The sequence below is a fragment of the Apis dorsata genome, unplaced genomic scaffold, assembly GCF_000469605.1.
Source record: "Apis dorsata unplaced genomic scaffold, Apis dorsata 1.3 scaffold_82, whole genome shotgun sequence".
In the NCBI taxonomy this organism is placed as follows: Eukaryota; Metazoa; Arthropoda; class Insecta; order Hymenoptera; family Apidae; genus Apis; species Apis dorsata.
The window spans coordinates 794675-795010 of record NW_006263380.1 but is presented as its reverse complement, the minus strand read 5'-3'; the positions used below and the strand labels follow the sequence as shown (position 1 = coordinate 795010).

The 336-nt window shown below is 38.4% G+C and overlaps 1 protein-coding gene across 1 annotated transcript in view; it reads left to right on the top strand.

Annotated features, from left to right (window-relative positions):
• Positions 1–336, top strand: part of LOC116184847 (extracellular serine/threonine protein CG31145) — a 55503-nt gene that overhangs the window by 54930 nt on the left and 237 nt on the right. The window contains exon 8 of the mRNA XM_031508310.1: positions 286–336. Coding sequence (XP_031364170.1) covers positions 286–336 — 51 coding nt within the window. The remainder of the gene's footprint in view (positions 1–285) is intronic.

Here is a 336-nt window from a genome sequence, read left to right as displayed (position 1 = left end):
CTCTCTCTCTCTCTCTGTGTGTGTGTTTCACGGGATTCTCTCTGTTTCTTAGGATTTTACTTTAAGCTTATTTCCGAATTTCGACAAGTTGGAGAGTCGGGAGACGTCCCATAAGGGTTTTCAAATTTACCCTCGTCTCTCGCCCGTTTTAACAATTTATCCACGACGAATTATTATATTGATATTAAAAAACGGAGGAAGGAGAGGATGATGTATAAATATTTTTATATCCGAAATATATTGTTTCTCTTTTCTTTTCTTTCTCCTTTTCTTTCTCTTTTCTAGATTTCACAACGGACCAGTCCCTCTGAGCGAGGCATTGCGAAAAAGCATGGC